General features: G+C 55.5%; 1 protein-coding gene across 5 annotated transcripts in view; it reads right to left on the minus strand.

The window, feature by feature from the left end:
• Positions 1–6,474: 6,474 nt before the first annotated feature.
• PDGFRB (platelet derived growth factor receptor beta) overlaps positions 6,475–22,184 on the minus strand; it is a 38,757-nt gene continuing 23,047 nt past the window's right edge. For 2 of the 5 annotated variants that reach the window (XM_036846641.1, XM_036846642.1), the window contains 14 exons: positions 21,675–21,886; positions 19,156–19,250; positions 17,967–18,099; positions 17,314–17,418; positions 16,851–16,961; positions 15,643–15,802; positions 14,417–14,577; positions 13,384–13,502; positions 13,019–13,141; positions 12,106–12,217; positions 11,569–11,668; positions 10,913–11,018; positions 9,784–10,016; positions 6,476–8,516 (listed from right to left, as the gene is read on the minus strand). In XM_036846641.1, the coding sequence (XP_036702536.1) occupies positions 8,339–8,516; positions 9,784–10,016; positions 10,913–11,018; positions 11,569–11,668; positions 12,106–12,217; positions 13,019–13,141; positions 13,384–13,502; positions 14,417–14,577; positions 15,643–15,802; positions 16,851–16,961; positions 17,314–17,418; positions 17,967–18,099; positions 19,156–19,250; positions 21,675–21,886 (1,948 nt within the window). In that variant the 3' untranslated portion in view covers positions 6,476–8,338. Of the gene's footprint in view, positions 8,517–9,783; positions 10,017–10,912; positions 11,019–11,568; positions 11,669–12,105; positions 12,218–13,018; positions 13,142–13,383; positions 13,503–14,416; positions 14,578–15,642; positions 15,803–16,850; positions 16,962–17,313; positions 17,419–17,966; positions 18,100–19,155; positions 19,251–21,674; positions 21,890–22,184 lie in introns of all 5 variants that reach the window. The other 3 variants (XM_036846638.1, XM_036846640.1, XM_036846639.1) reach the window with 2 other exon arrangements.

Here is a 22,184-nt window from a genome sequence, read left to right on the forward strand (position 1 = left end):
GCCACATGTCAGGCAGCATGCCAAGCTCTCTTTGGAATTTTCTCACTGAATCCTCAACCCTAGAGGTAGGTGTGGTTATTATCCCAAGGCTCAGAGGAGTTAAGTCACTTTCTCGAGGTCACACAGCTGGTGAGGGTTTTCCTGCCTCCTGAGCCTGTGGTATACCTGACCATTCTGATCCACTGATTTTAGATGTTTGAAGGATGAATGAATCAACAAACGAATGCTGTGTTCCAAAGCTCTGTGAGCAGGAAGGCACTCTACCCTCCTGGAAATATGGCCTTTGGAGGCCTAACATCTTCCACGTGTTGTTTATGTGCCAGGCACCATGCCAGGTTCTTTGCATATTTATCTAGTTTAATCCTCTCAACCGGGAGACCTGTTCTATTAATTATCCCCATTTTGCAGATGAGGAAACCAAGGCTCATAGAGGTTAGGCACTTGCCCCAGGTCCCGGAGCCAGCAGGTGACAGAGCTGGCTGCAAAGACTTTGCTAATGACCATCACAATGCACAGGGTGACCCTGGGTCTTTCTCAGATGTGAGGGTGCTGACCACCCATGAATGTGGGTGGGAGTGCCCTGGGCTCATGGGGTGACCCTGACTGGGGAAGCTGCAGTGATGCTGCCGCGAGGGTGATGAACAGGGACCCCAGACTGCCATGACTCCTTCCTGTGGCAGAGGAGCTTTGCAAAGGGTTTGCATGTCAGCCTAAACATTAGGATATCCTGAAGCCACTGTGTGGGCCCGTCACGCTCCTGCACACACTGAGGGCCTGTACTCATCTCCCTGCCTGGCTCTGGGCTCCTGGCACCTCCGGACCCCATGGCAGGGAGAGCTCAGCCCCCACTCTCCTGACCACTCAACCCCAGCCCCAGCCCATGCCCTGGGATGCAGGCAGTTTCCCCACCAGGGAGAGGAGGGGCCCAAGCCAGGAGCCAGGGACCCACCATCGGGACACTTGGCTACCAGTTCTGCTTCGACCCCAGGCCAGAGATTTTCTACTGCACCTCCCTCTAGGACTGAGGATGAAATGAGTTCTAGTTATCTGCTTTAGGCTACTATGGGGTATTTGTTCCCATCTACTACTCCAGCCCAGCAGGGCAGATCAAGTCCACACTCTAGCTGAGCTTACAGGAGCCTTTGCGACCTGCCCACATCTGACCTCAGATCCTCTGCCCTCTCTACTTGTTCTCCCCATTGTACTGAGCCCCGAGCTTTCAGCTCTGGTACTCGCCATGCTCCTTCTTACTGCTCCATGTGCTCCTGCTTCTGTCTGGACTGTGCTCACCCTTCCTCCCTTTGTCTGTCTCATACTCCCACTGGCCCCCTGAGGTCACAGCACTTCTCAGTGTCAGGATGTTCTCAGTGAGGGAGGCTATTGATATAACATGGTCCTGACACCCTCCACCCCCATCACAGCTCCCTGGCAGGCCCTGCATCTCTCCTGGTCTCCTTTACACCCTCTGCCCTTGGCCCACGCCTGGCAGATGGTGGGAGCTCAGTCTGTGCCGGATACATGAAAAAATGAGTAAATGTATAAACAAACGAACAGAGAGCAAAAGGAGTCCTCCACTCTCAGAAACCAATCCATTTGGTGACTGCTTCACGTGCCAGGCCCTGTTCTGGGCCCAGGAAGGAGAAGGCTCAGGGCAGTTTCCTGCCTCCAGGGCCCTCCCTGTCCTAAGTGGTGGTACTATAATGCAGGTGATAATACTGACATCAGTCTATATTGCTATGATTTATCATCCAAATGGGGACCTTTCAGACCAAAAGGGGTGTCATTAGTAATTGCAGTGAAATGGTTACATAAGGAGGGGCTGTCTTGAGTCGCCCCCTGTCCATTGGGCACTTTCTTTGTGCCAATCTCCAGACTAAACTCTTTGTACAGGTCATCTCATATGATCCTCACAATCGCCTAAGGGGATAGCTATAATTATTCCATGTTATAGATGAGGAAAGACAGGCTCAGAGATGTGTTCTGCCCAGGGTCACACAGCTGATAAGTGGCAGAGCTGGATTTGAACTCAGGAACTCAGCCCCAGAGACCATGTTTTTAACCACCTGCCTTCAGCAATGGCTGGGGCTCTCAGGAAGGTCAAGGGTAGAGGGGACTGGCTTGGTTTTTGGAGCCAGACAGACTGGGAATCACATTCCCCACTCATAGCTGTGTGACCACAGCCAGGTCCCTGGCCTCTCTGTTTTTTTCATCTGTAAAACAGGGGAAGGGTTACTAACTCAGATCCAGTGAGACAGTAATGCAGGTGAAGTGCATTCAACAAATATTTATCAAGTGTTGCCTCTCTGCTTGGCCTTAGGGACAGTGCTGAACATGGCAGGCATGGTCCCTCCCCTTTGGAGCTCACAGCCTGGTGGTGAAGATGAACTAGGACATCAGCGGAGTTGCAGGACATCCTGGGAGCACTGAAGACAAGGAAGAGTCTGCCTAAACTGAGAAGGAGTTGGGGAGAGGTGCAGGGAGGAGTAGGGACAATTCTAGGAAGGAGAGACAGCATGGTAAAGGCTTGGAGGTGAGAGAGCACATAGGACATCAGGGGACTGAGGGTGTCAAAAAAACATGAGGGCCCATCAGAGGCACAAGCAAAGGACTGGGAAAAGAATCCACTTCCAGCTGAGTATTAGGAAGGCTTCTTGGAGGAGGTGGCTTTGGGCTGGGCTGGAAGTTAGAGCAAGACTTTGCCTTTCAGTCATAGAGGGCTGGGAGTCCTAGGTGGTAAGCACAGTGCCAACAGAGATGCAGAGGTGGGGCTTCTACACAGCAAAAGCTAACAAAATGAAAAGGTAACCTATGAAGTGGGAGAAAATATTGGCAAATTATATATCTGATAAGGGGTTAATATCTAAAATATAAGTAACACATACAACTCAATAGCAAAAAAAAAAAATCCAATTACAACATGGACAGAGGAACTGAATAGACATTTTTGCAAAGCAGATCTACACATGGCCAACAGGCACATGAAAAGATGCACATCACTAATCATCAAGAAATCAAATCAAAACCACAATGAGATATCACCTCACACCTGTTCGAATGGCTATTATCAAAAAGACAAGCGATAGGTGTTGGTAAGGATGTGGAGAAGAGGGAAGCCTTGTGCACGGTTGGAAGGTTGGACAGCTCGTGGCCACACAGGGGTAGATGGGCCTTGAGGGCAGATGTGGGAGAGGGAGCAGGAGAGGTTGAAGCTGGGTCAGGAAGGGCCTTGAAGACCACATGAGGACGTCTGGACTTTGTTTGTTGGGCTGTGGGGAGCCATCAAAGGTGTTTGAGCAAAGGAGAGCCAAGGTCATAGTATGCTTCAAGAAGATCAGTAACGAAGAAGAAAAACTTTCAGGCGTGGAAGCTGCCGTCTTGTCCCTTCAGAAGGGGAACAACCACTCTGAGAATTCTGTGATTTTCCAGAAGCTTTGTTACTTCCCTGTGTTTGTGACTTTCTAGTTCCTTGCAGTGATTACCCACAAAACCCCAAACCAGAAAGAGACTGGAACTGCCCCAACCTTGTTAGGAGGAAAGGAGCCCTAAGAGGGGGGGTGGAGGCATAGGGAGCTGTTGGAGAGGGCAGACAAGCATGCCAAAGGGGGACCAGAGAGAAGGGCAGGGGCTGAGCCAGTGGGAGGGGGACCACAGAGAGATAGTCTGGCTTCTGTGATGTCCCTGAGTCCCTGCTGGATCCTGAGAAGGGCCACCCCCTGCCCCAGGCTGGGCCCCCTTTATCAGGCCCCAAAAGTCATGGCAGGTCATGGCAGATGGTATTCTGAGCTGTGGGAACCCATCACAGCCCAGAGAAGCCCCAGAAGCCCCCTCCAAGGAGGAGCCTACCCAGGGAATTCCAGGAGCCTCACCCCGAGTGGATGGTCAGCACCCTGACCCCAAGGCTCAGCCAGCTGCCCACTCTGCATCCAGGAACTGGACTCAGAGACTCCCTGAGAAAGGCAGTGGCAAGGACACCAGACCGGCAGGCATGAGCCTCCCTGTGTGTGACCTCGGGCCAGCACTTCATGGCTCTGAGCCTCAGCTTCCCCATCTGGATCTTCCCTTGGCATGTCTCCTGGCTGTACTGTCAACATCACATGGGTCCACCGATAGGAACCCACTCTAAATGGTGAGGGACCGGGACAGAGCCAGGGTCTCAAGGGTCTCTTTCTATATTACATATTTGGTAATAGATACTTTTTAGTGTAGGCATATATTATATAAATGCTTTTATAAAAGTAATTCTAAATGACTATGAAGCTGAATGAGAAACTGAAATAGAAGAGGCCTTGTGGAGACAGTGCTCTAATTCAAAGAAGGGGCATTAATGGCGGTCGTGGGGCCCCTCACCAGCTGAGGGTCAGGGCCCCTCAGCAAAAGCTTTCAGTCTTTCCCTCTTTTTCCAGGAACAAGGACGCTGGCTGTGAATAGGGTGGCGGAAGAATTGTGTAGTCAAGTGGCTCATCGTCTGGGAGGAAAATTCCAGCTCACCCGTTCCCGTGGGCCCGCCTGAGTGGCGGGAGCCCGCAGAGGTTGACCTACGTTTCCCCCGTCCTCCAGCTCCCACACCCCTCTGCACAGGGGCCTGTGGGTTCCAAGCCCCTCACCAGACTCTTGTTTATTATGTTCACTTAGCCCTCAGACTCACTTAGCTCTCTCCTCTCCCCCAGTGTTTTCTCCTGGGGACCCACAGACCCAGAGGTCTGGAGTCAGGAGACCGGGGCTGGGACCCAGGCTTCCCCACTCACCTGCCCTGCAACCCGGCCTGGGCTTCGCCTCCCCTAGGGCTGACCTGGGGGTCGGCCAGGCCCAGGCTCCTATCCCCTCCGTGCCACACCGACCAGATGACCTTGGGCAAGCCACTTCAACACCCCCTGAACTGGTGTCCCCTTTGTAATATGGGGACAATAGTAGCCCCTGGTTCACAGGGTGGATGTAAGGGCGAATGAGAAAATGTGTGCAGCAACAGGACAGGCCTGGCACAGAGTAACTGTTCAGCAAGTGAGCACCAGCGCTCTATCCTCCTTCATCCCTTTGTGGCATCATTAGCTCCATTTACCTCTGGGGAAATGGAGGCCTGAGGCCGAATAATCCACCCAAGGCCCCATCAGGAGCAGGCCTGAGATGGAGGGAGCCGAGGTCCCCTGACCTCCAGATGGAGACTTCTCCCACGGGCGAGGATAATCCGCATCTGGAATGTGGTTGTTTACTCTCTTTACAGGGCAGGTCTGGGATGGCTTATTCATCTCCTACCACAGCCAGGAGAGACAGGGTCACGGGCTCTAAGGCCAGGACCCCCAGGAGGGTGGGCCCTGCAGCAGGCGGGGTTTCCCTGGGGGTGGCTCAACCGCCCCTGAGTTGGCGGCTGGGCCCGTGAGTCAGAGCTGCCCCACGTCTCTGTTCCTCTCCCCACTGGCAGCCACGGCCCCAGACTTCTGGAGGCGGTCCAGGGAGCCCTGTGGTTCCAAAACCAGGTGCCTGTCCCCAGAAACAGACTGAGAGGCCCCTTCCCCAGTTCAGAGTGAGCAGGGAACGGCCAAGGTCACGTAGTGAGGTGTGACAGATCTCAAGCCGAAACCTGGTTCCATCTCAGGTGACCCCTCCCAAAGGGCTCAGGTGGGAGGGCCAGGAAGCCCCAGGCTGGGTCCAGGACCTGTGCACTCTGCCCTTTGCCCCTGGCAGCTCTATTGCCCTGGCCCCCTACTGCTGCCAGGTCTCCCAGGCCTGCGCTGGGCAGTGGAGCCGACGTCCAGTACCGAGCCGGCCAGCAGACACCAAGACGCCTGGTCCGTGCCAGCCCCACGCCACCGAGCTGCTGCAGCCGTGGGGGGCCGGTCCGCACCCCTCTCCCAGCCTGGCTAGACTTTGCTCTCAGAGACCCAGCCGGGCCGCCTTTCCCTCCCCTGGCCTTGTGCTGGTGGCTCTCACCCCGCGTCTTCCTCCCTTCCTCTTCCTCCCTCTCCTTCACCCTCTCTCCCCATTCTTCCGGCTCTCTGGACCCCTTGGGCGCTCTGTCCATCTGCCCTGCTCCTACCTGAGACACGACCACTACTCACCGGGGCCTGGGATCTGGGCTTTAGCGGATGCCTCTCACGGGCCACACCAGCCTCAATCTGGGCCCATGGGCAGAGCGGAGGGAGGGAGGGGGGTGGCCTGGCTTAACGGCCAAAGCCAAAGCACATGGTGGGGCGGAGTGGGGCTGGCAGGGGAGCGCAGGCTCCCAACCCAGAACCAGGCACTGCAGAGCCAGAAGAGCATTCTCCTTTCACAACCTGGAAAACCAAAGCCTGAGGTCCAGGTCACCCGGCTACCAGCGAGGAGCTGGGGGGAGTGTGAAGACCCCCATCTCACAGATGGAAGCAAGACTTGAGCTGAAGGGCCCTGTGCAGGGATCCTACATCTGGGCGAGCCCGGCTGCCCTACCCCACTCTGGCCACCTCCCGGGCCCAGGGATCCAAACCTGCGAGACACCACAAGGTCTGTGGGTGAGAAGCACCAGGTTTAATATTAAAATCTTTCTCTTAAAAAAAAAAAGTACACAGAGAAGAAAAGTTGATGGCATACAAAATAGCACTTCTGTTGTATAAATGTGAGTTAATGTGAGTCCTAAAAATACTTGTAAACCTAGGTGATTACATCTTTGGTACCGTAGTGAGAACCCACGCCCTCTCCTTGACCAGGCTTTGTGGGTCCTGGGGCGGGGAGGTGCCAACCAACACAGGGGGCTGGTGCCCAGAGGCGCTGACCTTCCCTCACCCTCCGTCCAGCCCTTCCCCTGTCAGCAGTCTTGGCCACAGCCCTCACGGCCCAGACCCCTCCAGTGCCCACTGGGCTGGCAGACACAGTGAGGTGAGCGTCCCCGGGCAGACAAAGCCATGTTCTACGGTTCCTGCCTCAGGGTGGGGCAGCTGGCAGGTGGGAAGACACCCCCCAAAGTACCCACCTCTTGCGCCCCTTCCTCAGGTCCCCCATCCAAGGTTTCTTGTCCTTTTGCTGTCCTCTAGGCCTGCGGCACAGACCTGGACAGCAGGCTCTGGAGTGGTGGGCTGTGTCAGGTGGTCTGACTTGCCGTCTCGGCCTCCTTTGCCCAGAATAGCTCCAGAGGTCATGTGGGTGCTGAAAGGGGTCTCACGGTCTCCCCATGTCCCTGGGGCAGCTTCTGGGGGCTTTCCAGGACAGTGGCTGTCACTCAGAGTCAAGGCCTGGGCAGCTGGCCTTTGGGGACTTGCCAGGGGCCTGGGGAAGGGGCACAGTTCCTGAATGCCCGGAGTGTGATGTGTAGTCTGGAACCTCCCCAGACCCCAACTAACCCGGGATAGAGGTTCGGAGGGTTTATCTTTGCTTCATCTGGGCAAGTGTGCAACCCCTGGAATATTCTAGAAGGTTAGTGCTGGCAGGGCACCAGAAGTCAATGAGTCCAACCTGCTCATTTTTCAACAGGGAAAACAGAGGGCGAGGGATTCCTCCAAGGTCTCTTAGCGGGTCCAATGCCACATTGGTCCACACGCGTGGACACCTCTTGCAGGCACGTCAACACACTCGTCACAGACGTGGGGCCCATCTGGCCCTGGAGACTCTGGTGAGTGGAGTAAGACTGGCAGTGATGAGGAAAAAGACTCCTGGATCCATGGGGCCAGGAAGACACGGACACAGGCATGTTATGGGGAGGTGTACCCCGAGTGCCTGGGGCAGGGGCTACAGGCCAGGGTGTCCTGTCCTTGGCTCAGCCCCCAGCATTAATTAAGCTTGGAAGGCCCCAGACCAGCTTGGGCCTGGGAAAGCAAAGACTGGCATTGAGGGGAGGTGGCTTCTGGATGAGGCAACACTGTCCAAGGCCAGGCCCTAGCTCAGCCAGGAGCCAGAGATGCTAGGGTCCCTTCCCCAGCTCTTGGGCAGGAAAAAGTGCAAGGAGAGAGCTGCAGCTCCTTGAGGGGCAGCTGGCTGAACAGAAAAAAAGTTAACCTACCACCTCATGAACCTTGAGCATCTCCTCAGGGATTCCAGCCTCCACATCTGTCAGCCAGGGTGAGAATCCCAGATTGTGGGTTGCCAAGCCCACCTTTCCCATCTTACAGATGGGGAAACTGAGTCCCCTGGGAGAAGCCTGGCTCAGAGTCACATGCGCTCTCCAGAGGCAGAGGACCGGTCATGGTCCCTACAGTTCTCTTACCTCCTAAGCCAGCCCCAGGGGTTGGGGTGTGATGTGCCAGGGGCAAAAGCTTTCCAGAGGGGACAGCTGATGGGAACAGCCTGGCTGTTGGGAGGCTGGGCCAGGCCAGGAGGCGCAGGGTGCTGGGAGGTAGAGGGGGAGCTTCGGGTAGGGCAGGGTGGGGGCCAGCCCCTACAGGAAGCTGTCCTCCGCCTCGGCCCGAGGCCCAGGGCAGCTGGAATCCGGCGGCCGCTTGGGCTCTGGCTCCACCTGGGACTCAGGCTGGGGCTCTGGCTCTGGTTCCTCTTGGGGTTCCAGGGGGCTGTCACAGGAGATGGTAGAGGAGGTGTTGACTTCATTCAGGGCGGAGCTAGAGGTGGAAGGCAAGTGAGTGAGAGGCTGGGAGGGAACCACAGTGAAATAATAACAGCATTAACGTAGAGCTTTCTATCTATCCACCCTTGCAGCATGCACCTTACACATTTTAACTCACTGAATCCTTGTAAAGACTATGCAAGGCAGGCGCTGTGAGGAAAGTGCAGCTCAGAGAGGTTACATCATGGCCCTGCATCACACAGCGGGTAAGTATAGGAGTTGGGGCTTCAGAGCAGATCGAGTTGATTGCTCACCTGTCAGTGTCTCTCTCCTGCATGCCTGAATGTATAATGATCTCATTTAATCCCCACAACAACCTCCAAATAGAAGTACTCTTACTGTTTTCATTTTACAGTTAAGGGAACTGAGGTTCAGAGAGGGGAAGCAGCTTGTCTGAGGGCACAGAGCAGCACCAACATTCACACCCCAAGCTGTTTGAACTCTGAGCTCAACTCCTCTGTACATTGGCTACTTGGAGCCTTGGAATATTAGCTTCTCAAACAGGGTGGGGAGGGTCTGCTAAGTCCTATGTGTGCACTAGGCAGTGCACGTGGAGATACAGGCTCCCAGAGAAGATGTGAGGCCGGGTCTCACGGCAGCTAGCGGCAGAGATGGAGCTGGCACCCAGTTTGGGGTCCCTGCCATTTCACCATAGCGTGGATCTTGTTTTGGGTGTGGGTCTGGCCACACAGGGAACATCTAGTCCAGGCGACAGGTGGTCTTCCTCCAAAGCCCTCCCCATACTGTAACGTCACATCCCGAGGCAAAAGAAAAGCACGAATCTCCTCCCCAGTCTGAATTCTGGCCTGAACTTCTGTAGGTACCTCTGCCTCCCTGTGCCAGGCTCCCTGGGGTCCTCAGGGCATGGTGCTAAAGGACAGACCACAGGGCTGGCGATGACCACAGAGTAATACATGGGGTGCTGGGGACGCGAATTAGATTTTCCTCCTTAGGGCTAGGACAGGGCCTAGAGAGGGGACAGAGTAGATGGCCTGTGGAGGCTCCTTTAAGGAAAACAGCTACCTTACAAATATGTCCCAGGCCACTTTCTCTTACCAGCCTGCCATTTCCACTCGAGGTCATCACAGGTCAAATGAGTTCAATTCTCTCTTCTATTCACTGGCAGGAATAAGTACTCACCCTAGGTAACTTAATTCTAAGGCAAGCCTGATGGCATGAAGGCACAGACACACACACACACAAAGACACACACACACACACTATGCACACTACTGCTTTGGGCTGCAGGTCAGAATGGCTACCTGGCAAGGCTGGGGGAACCCTCCAGTGGTCCCTCATCAGGAACCTCGGGTTTGGGGTCAGGCAGGGGGATGATATAGTCGTTGTCACCCTCGTTGGGCTGCACAGCAGTGTAGAGGACGGAGCTGGTGTCCAGGGGGGATCGGAGGCCATTGAAGCCGGGCAAGCGGGCTTGGGACCGAAGGACGGCTGGGTGGTCGCTCCTCAGAAACTCCTCATCCACCTGCTGGTACTTCTGCTCAGCAGGGCAGGAAGAACCCGAGACACAGGGAGGGTCAGACCAGAAATGCCTTTAGGGATCATCCAACGGGTAGATTCTGACCCAGCCCCTCCCGCCTCATGTAAATAAGGCACCTGGTGCTCAGAGAGGAAGAACTGCCCAAAGCCACACAGCTGAGCTGCTCTCCTACCTGGCCTCTCACCAGACAAGATGAGCTCAGGGTCACCCAGGGAGGGGGCAGGGATCGGACTAGCACCCGCAACCCTAACTCTTCCCCCACTTCAGGGCAGACAGGCACAGGCTCTCTGCCTGCCGTGGCCTCCTTCGCTGGGGCCACAGTTTCCCTCGCTACTGAAGGGAGACCACTCCATTCCATCTCACTGGTCCTGGAGCTGTAAACAGATGTGGTTGGGAGTGGGCTTAGGAACGGACTGAGTCTGGGCCAGAGGACACGTGCATCCCCCTCACTGTAGCTTGGTAGTTGGGCAGGGAGGGTTTTAAGGTCCTGCTGGCTCCATAAGCCTTGCATGAGCCCGCCACAGGGTCCAAGTGGTCAGGCCCTCAGCAGTCATCTCGCCTGGGGTTGTTCAAACTTGTGACGGAGGCCCAGGACTTGGTCTGGGTGCAAAGGCATGAGGAAGGATGCAGGATGAAGGGGGCTGGAGGCTTCCTGCCCCCACTGTAAATCAATCAGCTTCCACATAGGATTTCACCTTTAAAAACTCTATGCTGCTAAAATAAACTACACTCACAGCTCCAGCCCATCCCCTATTAGTACCCAGGGAAACTGAGGCCCAGAGAGGGGAAAGGATGGTCCCCCAAATACCAGCATGTCACACAAAGCCTTGTACCTTGTGTCTACTTCTGGACCAGAACTCTCCATTCCCCACCCCAACCCTGCCTCAACATACCTTTTTGTAACCCTCGCCCAGCAGTCTCTCGAGAAGCAGCACCAGCTGGGAGAAGGGGGGCCGAATCTCAAACCTCTCTTCCCAGCACTTCTGCATGATCTCATAGCTGGGGAGAGGGGCAGAGGGGTCAGGGTCTCTGGCTCAGGGTCTGCCACCTCCCAGAACAAGGGGAGTAATGAAGAGTTAGGAGGGGAGGGGTTTTTCCATTACTGCACCTGCATGTCCCCTTGGGAAGCCCTCCCACCACCCTCAGTTCAGTGGTTGCATGGGATTGATCACACCTTGGTGAGCACATGACACAGGCATGACCAGTAGGCATTTTTATCCCCTTAGCTCAGTGGCTGGTTTTCTGGATGGGCAGGTGACCCCAGCCGAGCCCTTGACAGTCACCTCTGGACCTTTCACTGGAACTATGGTGAAAGCAGCTAGGACGTAGCCATTTGGACGGTGCCAACCTGAAAGTGAGGCTGACGCGGAGGAGAGCAGAGCCCCAGGGTAGAACGAGAGAGTGTGGATGATGTCTTATGAACAACAGGATCCAGCTATACCTACATTTTTCTACATCTCTGAACTAATAAATCTGTTTTTGCCTTAAGCTGGTAAAGTTGGATATCTACTGTTTGCACCCAAAGTATCTTCCCAAGTGCTCCACTCACATCTCGTCAGAGGCGTGGGCAGGCTGAGCCATGCGGTAGCCCCTCTTGATGGCATTGTAGAACTGCTCGTTCATGGGCAGCTCTGGGTACGGGGTGCCACCTGTTAGGGAGCAGAGACAAGAAACACAGGCTCAGGGGTGTCAGAACAGTGGCAAGAATCTTCTTCCATGGGACAGGGAGAGGCACACCAACCCCAGCGTCGGTGAGGGTGCAGTGGTCTTGGCACTGGGACATGTGGGCTCCCTCATAGGCTCTGGACAGAGACTGCATCCCTCCCCAGAACCAGAGAACCAGAGAACACCGGAGCCAAGCAGGCTTTTTGATGTCACTGTCCAAATTCGTCTCTACTGAGATGGGGAGGTAAAGGGATCCAGAGAGGGCAAGAGACTTGCCAAGGTCACACAGTAACAAGAAAGAAGCAGAGCTTCTGAGCCCTGTCCCAGAGCCCGTCCCACAGCCCCACCGGGATGGAGGTGTGAGCGGTCAGGGCGGACGCTGTGCCGTGAGGCTGTGGACTGGAGGAAGAAGGAAGTGTACCCAGGGTGAAGATCTCCCAGAGCAGGATCCCAAAGGACCACACGTCGCTCAGGGTGGTGTAGAGGCTGTTGAAGATGCTCTCGGGGGCCATCCACTTCAGAGGCAGGAAGGTCTGCGGGAGGGCGGAGGCTGCTGAGCGCGAGGGGCCGGGCCCCACTCTGCACCTGGGAGCCGGGAGGAAGCCTGGCACTTCCCACCCCCAGCTCGTTCTCACTTCCCGGTCCCTGAGGGCCCATCTCTGCTGGTGCACGGCTCCCACGCCCATCCCAGTGCTGGTCAGAGGATCAGGAGGCTGAGTTTCTTTCCTCACAAGCTGGGGACATGGTAACCCCTGTCCAGGAGGGAGAGCCCCAGGGTCTGAGGCTTCTCATGGAACGGGCTCCCCTTCTTGACCCCAGGAGAGGCCCCTGCTGGGGGGAGGAAGAGACGTGCCAAGGTGCCACCCAGCTCTCATCCTAGCTGCCTTAGATCTCTGGGGCCCAGTGTCCCTCCAGTTCTGTCCCTATGCGGGAAGTGGGGACATGAGTGGGAGGCAGGATGGTCACCTTTGAACCAAATACTGCCTGCCATCTACTCATCTGTCTTAGCCTGTCACCTGGGCTTCTTCCTCTGTTCACCATCGCTGCTGGGACAGCACATTTGGCCTGTTGCTCCTTCAACCTCCCCAGGACCCTTTACAGCTGGTCCCTTGGCCCCTGCCATGACCAGCAAATCTGAGCCCCCGGCCTACCCCACGGGCCTCGGCGTCTCACCCCCACCCCATGCACTGCTAGTGGCTCCCCTTCCCGTCCCTGCACACAGGGCTAGGCAGGCAGAGCCCATCGCCGCTGGGCAGGGCAGGCCATGAGAACCCTGTCCTGATCTCCCATGAGCCACAGCCACGCGAACCATGAGGACGGTGGAAGGCACTCACACTGCCTTTGGAGATGTAGTTCGAATCTCGCATGATGTCACGAGCCAGGCCAAAGTCGCAGATCTTGACCAGTTTGCCCTCACAGATGAGCACATTCCTGGCTGCCAGATCTCGGTGGACGCACTGGGGAGGGAGGAGACGGGAGCTGAGACCGTGGGGGGCAATTGTGGGGAAAGACTCTCCGTGTCAGGGGCTTTGGGAAATATGCATCGCTGCTCAGGTGTGACGGGCCACCAGGTGTGAGGGCATTTGCCGTCCTCACCCACCAGAGGGATGCCGTACGGGGCCATGTACTGGGAGCACCCTGGCTGGCTGGGTGACCCACCTCCCCAGGACCCCACTGTGCTCACTGTGACCACACATACATTCTTGGAGGCCAGGAACTCCATGCCATTGGCCACCTGGTAGCTGAAGCCCACAAGATCCGTGTAGCTAAGCACTGGGGACTCGTTGATTAAAGTCACCCGGCAGGTCCTCTCAGGAGCTAGGGAAGAGCAGAAGGACACCCACTGTCTTGTGTCTCCCTGGGGCTAGAGAACCCCTGGCCTTTGGCTCGTGGAGGCTGAATGTCCCAGAGAGAAGATTCCTGATCCTCTAAGCCTCCCGCAAAAGGAAAACAATTTCCAAATATCTAACTTAAATTCTCCTTCTTTATCAGAGCCCTCATTGGCCAGAAAAACTTTTGGCTTTAGCTCTGGGCCACCTTTGCTCAGCCTGGCCTGCCTGCTCTTTAGGGACTCTAGATCAGCCTGGCACCTGCAGACCACTCTTCCCCGCGGCCCCAGCAGGTCAGGCACCCCTGCGCCCACCCTAGCTCCTCCCCTCCCTGTGGGCTGTGTACACATCTCTGGACCCAGAAACAGGGGGTTCATATTGGGGTTCCACCACACAGCAGCTTTGGGCAGGTGGCTAGCCTCAGTTTCTGCATCTATGAAATGGGCACAAGGTCACCTTCCTAGCAGGGTTGTTGCCAGGCTGGGCAGAGGAAAGGTTTCGAAAAGAATGTATGACTACATGGGACTTCCCTGGTGGCGCACTGGTTAAGAATCTGCCTGCCAATGCAGGGGAAACGGGTTCGATCCCTGGTCCGGGAAGATCCCACATGCCGCAGAGCAACTAAGTCGGTGCGCCACAACTCGTGAGCCTGCACTCTAGAGCCTGAGAGCCACAGCTACTGAAGCCCGCGCGCCTAGAGCCCGTGCTCCGCAACAAGACAAGCCACTGCAATGAGAAGCAGCCCGCGCACCGCAACGAAGAGTAGCCCCCGTTCGACACAACTAGAGAAAGCCCGCGCGCAGCAACGAAGACCCAATGCAGCCAAAAATTTTAAAAAATTTAAAAATAAAAAAAAAAAAGAATGCATGACTACATAGGTGTGAGGACCCTGTGCGCACCCACCGGAGGGGACGTAGTTATCGTAAGGAGCCATGTAGTTGGAGGACTCGATGTCTGCGTATTTGACGTCCCCTTTCATGTCCAGCATGGGCACGTAGTCCACCGACTCGTCTTTGCTCATGTCCATGTAGCCACCATCGCTCTCCCCAGGCAGGGACACATGGCTGGGGGCAGAGGAGCGTTACAAAAGGAGAAGCACAGCCTCTTCCCTCTCTTCCCCTTCCTGCAAGGCCCCGTCACTCATGCATTTCTTCTCTCCCTCACTCTCGCATGCCCACACAGTCTGTCACAATATGAATGACCATGTAGTGAGCCCTTCCAGCCAACCTCAGACCCACCCTGAGCTGGACGCTGGGTCTGCCAAGATGACCTAGGACCCAAGGTGTGTCCTCAGAGAACTTACGTCCAGGGGTGATTCCAGCACCCCAGGACCAGGGTCACAGGAAGGGCCTGTACCCAAGTGCCTTCCTGTGGCCGCTACAGCACCGTCCAGCCACGATGCCCTGCAAGTGGGCAATGAATCGCCTTAATGCCTCTGCCTGCAGCAGCAGCTCCCCCGAGAGCTGCGGGACTATGTACACATGTGTCTCTAGGGTTAGAGAAAAGACTGGAAGGAAATCAATCAAAATGTTGGGGAGGACATGGATGAGTTTTAATGTCTTTTAATGCTATTCTGAACTTACTCTTGCCTCTGCAATAAACATTATAGCTTTTGTAATTAGCAAAAGAACAAAGAAATGTTATTTTTGGAAAAGAAGAAGAAGAAAGGGGATGAGCTGCCCTGGAGGCACTGGAGAGACTGGTGTGGGGAGGAGGGGGGAGGTGTGGCGAGGGAGGAGTGGAGTGTGGAGCACTACAGAGGGGTCAGCCTGGGACGGGAGGGCCCCAGGTGCCCCCTGTCGACGACGGGAGAAGATGAGATGGGGTGGGGTGAGGGGTCAAGGGGGTCACCCCCTCTGAGCCTCCAGAGTGCTCAGCGCAGGGCCTGGCACACCACGGACAGTCAGTAGGTGGTAGCCGATGCCACCATCATCACCACCGTTATTGTTTTGCCCACCTCTGGGGTGGCCAGGGGCCACGTCTTGGGCTGGCTGGTGAAACAAGTGAAACCTGGTTCCAGGAGTGGCTCTGCCTGCCCTCACCTCAGCTTTCTGTCCTGGACAAGGAAGGAGTGAGCAGGTGCTCCTCAGGGCTCCCCACAGATTCAGGTCCCGCCCTCCCTCCAGTACCTGGGCAGCGGGAGCCCGACGGGCAGGGCGTTGCTGTAGAGCTCAGCGCTGGGCGGGCGGCGCTTGTTGGAGCAGCGCTGCAGAAAGGTGTGCTTGTTGCGGTGCAGGTAGTCCACCAGGTCGCCGTAGCGGCAGTACTCGGTGATGATGAAGATGGGCCCTGCGGAGGGAGAGGCTCAGGGACAGTCCCCGGGGGGGACTTCCCATCAGGGCCATGAGGCTAAGGAGGGGTTGCACGTGGGTCAGCAAAGAGGCTTAGGTGCCAGGCAAACCTGGACTTTCCTGACCGTGAGCAAGGCACTTAGTTTCCCTGAGCTTTACTTTCCCCATCTATTAAATGGGGCTAGTAATACCCACCCCAAAGGGCTGCATTGAGTATTCATGAGACAATGCCTTTGTCAGCTCAGCTCAGTGCCTGGCAAGTAGCAAGCACAGGGTTAGCTGTTATTGATAAAGCTGATTCTGGAGCCCAGAATACAAAACAAACAAAGGTAACTGTTTACCAGGTTACTGTTTAAATTCAAACACGATACATTGACTTAAAGTCAATCAGTGGCAGCTTAAACATACTGGTGGAATCAAAAATTTTGAAATGTGTGATCATTGCAGACATAAATTGGCCTACGTACACAGCGTACTTCTGTATTCTGTTTTTGTTGCACAATACCGAGGAAAATCCCAAATCTCACAATAAGCAGCTGCAAATATTGAAAACATTTTTTTTTGTGGCCTAACTTGTAATCAGAGCTTCAAATAAACACATTTGGCTGGAGAGACCTTATTCTATGATCCGAGTGAAAGCAGCTCACAGTGAGCAAGCTGGTTGGTGGGCTCCAGAGGTGGGGCTATAACTCATTTCAGTGTCACATGAGCTGTCACATTTTATAGTTTTTAAAAGGTATTGTAAACAAATAAATAAGTAAAAATAAAATAAAATGTATCGTGAAAATTTTTTAAATGTCAGAGAACCCCTTGATTTGGAAGCTGCTAGGACTGGTGAACTAAAGAGTCTTTTGGTCTTGAAGGTGATGTGATTTGGTGACTTGCTAAATCCCACACCCATCTGGCTCTGTGAAGTGAGGGCACTAGACAGGGTGGGCACGGACCCTCCAGCTGGAGTGTCCTGTCCGTAAACTGAGGAGGGGGCGGGGAGGGGCCAGGCCTTGGCTGCTGGCACTTCCCCAGAATCCTCTAGGGGTGGGTTGTACCTCCTTTAGTGCAGGCCCCCAGCAGGTTGACCACGTTCAGGTGGGGCCCGAGGTGACTCATGATCTTCAGCTCCGACATGAGGGCTTGCTTCTCGCTGCTGCGGGCTGTGGCTGAGGGAGAGAGGGGGCCCTCAGGCTTGGTCCAGTCACTGAGGCCCCGCAGACACCCCACTGGAGCCTATTCTGGCTCTTCTGTCCCAGGCTGTGCTGTAAGACCCAGGTGGCTGAGGGTGATGAGGACCCGTGCACAGGAGAAGAGGAAACAGGATGGGAGGAAGATCCCGGAGGAGGGGGCAGGGTGAGGGAGCCTCTTTCCCAAAGCAGAATCAGGAGTGCTGCTGGCTCTGGTGTGACTGCACTTCCTGTGCCCGGAGAATCAGCGTGAGGCCTTCTCTGGGAGTGCCTGAATGTGCGGGGAGGGGGCAGGGGAGAGGTAAGGGAGGGGCGGGCTCCCAGGACTCACATTTCAGCATCTTGACGGCCACTTTCATGGTAGCCTGAGAATGGCTCAGGCCGTGAGCCGTGGCCTCCACCACCTGCCCAAAGGCCCCAGAGCCCAGGGTGCGTCCTGGGGAAGAGATGATCTCTCAGCTCCTGGCGCACTAGGAAGCTGCACCCCCCTACACTCTCTGAGGTCAAGCTAGACATCCCTCAAGCCACCCTGGACTTAAGGTGTTTCTCCGACGGACACTCCTAAAATCACAGTGCTTCGCAGACCTTCCTGGTCTCGCCTAAGTCCTGCCTGCTTTCTGGCCCCTCTTTAGTCCCTGGAAGCCTTCTTCTCCCCACAGAGCGGAGCACAGCTCCTCCACGCCCTCTCAGCCTCTCCCGCTAGACTAAGCACAGGCCTGGCACTCAGCCTGCCCTCGATCAATACTTCCTCTCTCGCCACGAAGGGGTCCCATCTCACACCATCATTGGATCATAGGACCTCAACACTGGACGGTCCCTGGGGGATCATCTTGCCGCCACTGTACAGAGGGCGGGGCCCTAGGGCCAGAGAAGGCAAGACGTCAGCCCTAGATCTCAAAGCTAATCATGGCAAGGCCGTGCTCAGACAGTGTTCCCACCCGCCTTAAGTCCCCAGACTGCCACTTGAGGCCTCCCTGGGCTGACCAAGCACAAGCTGGTCCCGCGGCAGCTCCCAGGTGGAGTCGTAAGGCAGCTGCATAGGGTCCACGTAGATGTATTCATGGCCATCAGAGCTCACAGATTCAATCACTTTCCATCGGATCTCATAACGTGGCTTCTGCAGGACCAAGACGAGGGATGGATCATCAGAGGGGGACCACTAGGTCCAGCTCCTTATGAAACAGATGGGGCAGGAAAACCTGAAGCCCAGAAAGGATTAGGGGCATATCTGAAGCCATACAGCAAGCTGTCAATAGAGCCAAGGCCTTCATGGGCTCCACGGGAACAGATGTCAGGGGGAGGTGGCTGAGGAGCAGCTGACGGCTGAGGAGAAGCTGACGGCTGAGGGGCAGCTGACGGCTGAGGAGCAGCTCACAGCTGAAGAGCAGCTGACGGCTGAGGGGCAGCTGACGGCTGAGGAGCAGCTCACAGCTGAGGAGCAGCTCACAACTGAGGAGCAGCTCACAGCTGAGGGGCAGGCTCATCAGAACCTCCTCACCAGCTTCTCCCAGAACCTCGGCTGCTCCTCGGATGGGAAGAGAGGAACAGGCAGCCCTGGAAAGTAACACAAGGCAGGGACATTCTACTGGATGTGGATGGCCCCTCCCCATGCTGGATCAGTCACAGCGGGAATCTCAGAAAGATATAACCTTAAGAGTGTTGAAATCATAGGATGTTGGAGTCACAGGATTGGAATCTTAGAATGATAGAATCATGGGGTTCTGCAATCATGGAATCATGATTGGTGGAATCATGGAATGGTGAAATCTCAGAACAGTCCATTGAAATGACAGATTAATAAGATTAGAATGTCTTTCAGTAGAATCCTGGGAGTCTCTGTGGGTCAGAGTTGGAAGAATGCTGGAGCCCGTGCAGTCCACCCTGAAGGTCCCGTGCCCCGTGGCTGCGATGGGCAGGGATGATGCCTGAGCAGGACTCTGGATGGAAAGCGGGGTGCACAGCAGAGACAGGGCACCCTGGATGGCCTGGACCAGGCCCATGTTGCCCAGGCTGCTGGGGTTGAAAGCAGCTCAAACACCCAGCATCACTTCACACCTGAGCTCCACGCTGGGCTCCGCCCATGGTCTGATCCTCCAGCAATAGGGGATGGCAGGGGGGTCCATGCAAAAAATGGTGTGCCAGTCTGCACCCATCAGGCAAGGGTGGGGCTTACCTTCTGCCAGAGCATGATGAGGATGATGAGGGAGATGATCGTGAGGACCACCAAGGCCAGGATTGCCGAGATCACCACCACCTTGAAGGGTAGGGCTGGAAGCAGAGACGAGAGCTGCTTATGAGCAAACAGGGCATGTGGCAGCTCCCCTCCCTTCAATCAACCTCTGGCACCACAAATCTCTCTCTGCCCATCCTGACCAGAATGGAACCAGCCCCATCCCCCTTTGGCCTATGATGTCAGACCCTTAGCCTCTCCCCTCTGGGCCACACCTCCAGCCCCTTGCATAAATACCCCATGGCCTTCAGTTAACTACCCCTGGATCACTACTGGCCTCCAAATCCCTTCAGCCCTTGCCAGGGTCAGTCTGGCCTGTCTGCCATAGCTCCAGATTGGATGCAAGCTCCTGACAGCTGGGCTGTGGTTTACCTCTCCTCTGAATCCACACCCTCACTGGGGCTGTCACTGCTAGGACAGAGCCTGACTGAGAGGCCAATGGACCCAATAACTGAGCTCCCACAGCCTGAGGCATCCAGACTGCAGAAAGGAGCCGGTTTCCTCTCCCATAGTGATGGTAGTTGTAAAGTACATCGAGGTGTGGGCCAGGGAACTGGGGTAACCAAGTAGGGCCAACTCTGGGTGCCCCCCCAAGCCCTGAGTCTCCTCTACCCCCAAAGCCTCAGCCTCTTTGCTGCACATACCCACTCCTTCCCACTCCCTCCACATCCACCCTAGCCAGACCCTCACCTCCCCTGTTCTGCCCCTCTGGCCACCCATGAAGTCCCCTGGGAACTCACTCTCTCCTCCCGTGTCACCCTCCTGCCCTTCTCTGCTTGCTAGAGAGCTCTGTCCCTCCTCCTCAGGGACCCAGACCAACATCACTCCTCTCCTCCTTTTCCCCATCCTGGGAAGGAAGCCTGCATCTTCTAGGGAGCCATCTCCAAGTAAAAAGAGGGGCCTCCATCCAGCCATGGAAATTCCCCGTGGGCTGGTACATGGCTTCCCCCTCAGTGGCACACAAAAGTTTTACTTCTGCTTTGCTCAGAGCTGGTCTGCAGGTGCCCACTTGCTCATCAGGGATATGTGTGCATGTGTGGGAGTGTGGGTGAGATAATGCATTCAAACCCATCACCCATCCCGCCACAGGGCAGGGGGAGGCAGGTCTGCGTAGAGCAGTATTTGCCTGTACAAGCCCATGGACCTACCTAAGTGTAGGCATAAGTGTGTCCAAAACACCTTGTACAGCCTTCATAGCTCTGCTTGCACTGGCTTCTGCCTTCTCCTGTAGTCCCCTCCCTTACTAGTCCCCTCCCCCTTATCTCCTCCCCCAGCCCCTAAATATATACACTCTGTTCTCCAGCCAGGTTGAATTCCTTTAATTTCTCTGAACCCACTTTGCCTCTGGGTTTTTACAGAGGCTGTTCCGTCTGACCAGAGCACTATTCCTCACCAGGCTAACTCTAGTTATCTTTCAGGTATTGACCTAAAGCTTCCTTTTACCAGGACACTTTCCTGAATCCCACAGCTGGGTATGGAGCCCCTTCTCCCTTTAGGCTTTCCCCCCAAATGCTGACCCCCACAGTGAGGTTGCCTAGTTCCTTGTCTGCCTCCTCTCTGGACCGTGGGCACTAGTAGGACAGGCAGGGCTGGGCCTTCTCCAGTGAGAAGCTGCGACCCTGTGACTATTTACTGCATGAGGAAATAGGTGCATAAATGAAGCACATGCACACAGGTCCATGCAGGCACAGGGACTGGCAGGTAGCAAAAGCATCTGGGCACTGTAGGGACTGCTCATACGGATAAGAGTTATGCATGGATGTGTACCTGCTAACAGACATGCATGGCACAGCAAGCATATATGTACGGGGACTGGGTTGCACAGTTTTACAAAAAGGTGTGCTGCATCTCCACGCTCACAGACGTGCACTATGCCAGTGTGCACACGTGCACGGGAGTTGTACATTGTCTGCACACTTGCATGGGGATTGTGCACCTGCATGTACACGCCTACAGACGTACACACGTGGGTTTATATACCTGCCCGGGGATTGCGGTGCTCATGTACATGGTTTACAAACATACCCTCAAGTGGGTTTACACCCATAAACATGCTTGTGTACATGCTTACAGACACACGCTCTAGCTTTATGCGTGTATGTGGGGATTGGGCATTCTTCATTACATGCTTTACAAATCTACACTTGCAGGGTTTGCACCCATGTCCAGGGATCAGGCATGCTCGCGTACACAGCTTAGGACATACATACAGTGTACATACAAAAGAAGATAGCACTGTTCATTGTCATGGTTTATACACACACACTCGTGGATGTACACATGTGTGCCAATATTGTGTTGCTGTGCAAATGCCTGGGAAGATACACCCACAATGCTCCCGAATGCCGTGGCCCTGAATGCTGACTTTAGCCTGCTGTGGGCACACAGGCACAGTTCCAAGTACAGCAGGGTTGAGGTGGGGGTGAGGGGTCGTCAGGGGCTACGGAGGATGGAGGACTCACAATGTGGCACCACGGTGACCTCCTGAACGTCTTGGCCCAGGAGGTTGTGCAGCGTGCAGCGCACTGACAGCGGCTGATCCACACGGCGCAGGCGCAGTGTGCTCACCACCTCGAACTCCTGCTCCTCTGCCCAGTATGTCACGTTCGTCTCCAGCAGGCTCTCCTCCTCGGAACTGTTCCCCAGCGGCGTGGGAGGCAGCTCCAGCGGACACCTGCTGGAGAACCAGCCAGGTCGGCTTCCAGTCCCTTGCTTCCCTATGCGGGTGGGAAAACTGAGGCCAAAAGCAGGTAGAGCCACGGGGTGGTGGTGGAAGGAAGCTGGGCGTGTCCAGTTCCTTTTTCCCACTGCCTGGTCCTGAGCTGGTTCCTCCCGTGATCCCTCAACTGACCAGCAGGGGCGCTCCTACCCCAGAATTGAGAACCTGGATTGCAAAATCCACTCCCTTCCTTTGACCCTCAGGGTCAAGGTAAGGAAAGGCGACAATTTAGGTCATGCCGAGCATCTCCAAG

Source organism: Balaenoptera musculus, chromosome 3 (assembly GCF_009873245.2).
Source record: "Balaenoptera musculus isolate JJ_BM4_2016_0621 chromosome 3, mBalMus1.pri.v3, whole genome shotgun sequence".
Lineage (NCBI taxonomy): Eukaryota > Metazoa > Chordata > Mammalia > Artiodactyla > Balaenopteridae > Balaenoptera > Balaenoptera musculus.